At 42.3% G+C, this 2511-nt stretch overlaps 1 protein-coding gene across 1 annotated transcript in view; it reads right to left on the bottom strand.

The window, feature by feature from the left end:
* Positions 1-805: 805 nt before the first annotated feature.
* T265_07579 (hypothetical protein) overlaps positions 806-2511 on the bottom strand; it is a gene marked incomplete at both ends in the record, with an annotated part of 28450 nt that continues 26744 nt past the window's right edge. Inside the window, one exon of the mRNA XM_009173136.1 lies at positions 806-1186. Within this exon, the coding sequence (XP_009171400.1) occupies positions 806-1186 (381 nt within the window). The remainder of the gene's footprint in view (positions 1187-2511) is intronic.

Below are 2511 nucleotides of genomic sequence, written 5' to 3'. Positions count from 1 at the left end.
AATGAGTTTCTCATTTCTCTGCATGCAAATCTTATTCGCTTACATTTATTTTGGAACCCACCTAGCGACATTCACTTGAATCTGACATGTTCTTTGGATCAAGACACCCTGCTCTGAAAAATATCTACCCAGTTATTACCAACCGCTTCCTGTCCACTGTTAATTTATCTTTGATCACTGATTCTCACCTTGAGTAAGGTTCCAAAGGCGTTGAGCCAGATTTCATTAGGAATACAAGAGTTTTTTACTTACCATAAATCTGTTGCTTTTACCATTTGCTTCATCTGCATTCATTTTATTCAACTTTTCACTCAGGATGAAGAAATATAGTTCATTTCGCAGGTCTCTAACTCTCTTATTTCAGCGTTGTGGAACGAATACCCGTGACAGGACAAAACAGTAATTTGGAAATCGTTTCTGATTACTGGCCGTTAGATCACTCTCTACCAACTGTTTTTGCTTTGCCGCTTTACACTCACCGTCCCCTCTCCCACTTGAAAGACTTACACTGTGTTGCTGAAGCGGTGTCCCTTTGCTTCTAATGACTGTTCTTCTGTTGACTGAATACTCAGCTACTCATTTGTCCACCATTCAGGAAACGTGGAGTCGGAAAAGTACAGAAGTTTGTAAACAGATGTCTATTTGAGCAAAACCATATGACTGAGTGATGGATGACCACCTAGGAAAAAACTCCCATTGTCTTTTATGAGAGCGCAATGACTTGAAAATGAAAACCATTTTGTCTGAAATAGATGGGCTTTGGTAGTACTATACGTGTTTACTCACCAAACGTGACGCAGTCAAGTTACGCGGTCAGTTCTTGGATAGTGGACAATTTGTCGACAAACAGTACTTCACACGGAACCGGAGTGCATCGACACGTTTGTATCCACTCAAAAAAATGATAGACAATTTTTCCTCCGGAACAGTGGAACCGCAAACGCTTTGTCCTCACTTGACTAGGCCAGCAACACTGACCAGCGTCAGGAGGCCAGTTGCAAAACCGTGGACGAAAGGCTCTACCCAACTGGCAGACAACTACACTTTTGTCCTCACTTGTTCCGGACACCGTCTTCGATGGTTCTACTTCGCGCAATGGGCTGGGATTGGCTGGATCGCCACTGAGTGTTGTGAACTTCAGAAAAGCAGGTCGGATAAATTTGAGTGTCGGCACAAACGGTTTGTTCTGTGAATTGAATTTACAGAAGCAAGAGTGGTTGGTTGTGGTGAGAAAAAAACTTATTTCCTGCCGCAGCCATATGTATTTCAGAGGTATTTTCAACAGATAAAATGTTACTTTTGAAAGCAAACATAAATCAACCGTCAGACGTTTTAGACTGACAATCCAGGATGCCAGGGTTTGATTGACAAACAGAAATTCTCGGAACCTTAGAGGGGGGTACGGACGTTTATGTACTTTTACACGACCAGGAAGTGAAACTAATTTAATGTAGAACCAAGCAGGGGAAGTGTGAATGCTCAAGCACGTTTTAAAAATGATTTTATAGAGCTAAATGTAAGCTATTCCTTTACTCAGACTGAAGAGTTTAGGGCGTTAAACATAGAAAGGTGCATCTGGATCGTTTTCGAACTCGAACCTGAAAAATTAACAAGAGGGATTCTTCCAAGTTGTCGGTCTTTGTTTTACGTAGTTTTTTTTGTTTCTTGTTTGTTTTTTTTACGTTCGTAGCTGAACAAAGGGAGTAGCCAAAGTGATGCGATATTTCAGCACGACAGCAAACCCGTCCAAACAGCTCCGATTTGTGCAACCTTTTGAGAACTAATCATACAAGAAATCAGTTATCTGTCAAGTTGCCGGATGAGATGCCGGGGCGTTTTCATTCCTATGTACGATTGAGGACTTGCCACCTCGAAACTATACTCGGTGTTTCTGGATTCCATTACAACATGGATTTCCAAAATCAGGCTGACTCTGGATGATTTAGGCCTCTGGTAGTTGTTCATTGAAAAGAATTTGAATAGGATCACGCTGATACGGGGTCCAATAAACGGGTAGGTTATGAATACCGTGGACAAAAACGTCCCTAGAAGTGCCAGCCGAATGGAGTGCACCAATCAGCTCAGCCGGGGGGTTACAATTGGAAAGAAAACGCTGACGTGAATTCGATCGCGGATTCAGGCACGAATTACAAGGGGAACAAATAATTGTGATCAATGCAAGGCAACGTGACTCACTAGGTAACTTACCCGGATCTTGTTTTTGGCCAGTACGTATGAATAACTCGGGAACAAATCAAAAAGTAAAATCGACCACAATGTCCAAAGCTCCGAAAATTAACAACCAGCGTCCGGCTGAGTTGTCAGTGCTCCGCGCAGCGTTTAAATTAGATTCGCACATACCTTTTCTGACACCACATTAATAGAACCCTAAGATTAGCGAATATACACTCATTTGCAAACTAATTTGGTTCTTTCGAGAGACTCACCTGGAACCCAGCTGAATCTCTCGTTTATGATGTTCTCAGGCAACTGAATGTGCTGCACCAGGCC

This window comes from Opisthorchis viverrini, assembly GCF_000715545.1.
Source record: "Opisthorchis viverrini unplaced genomic scaffold opera_v5_175, whole genome shotgun sequence".
In the NCBI taxonomy this organism is placed as follows: Eukaryota; Metazoa; Platyhelminthes; class Trematoda; order Opisthorchiida; family Opisthorchiidae; genus Opisthorchis; species Opisthorchis viverrini.
This window is presented reverse-complemented; position numbering and strand designations above follow the sequence as displayed.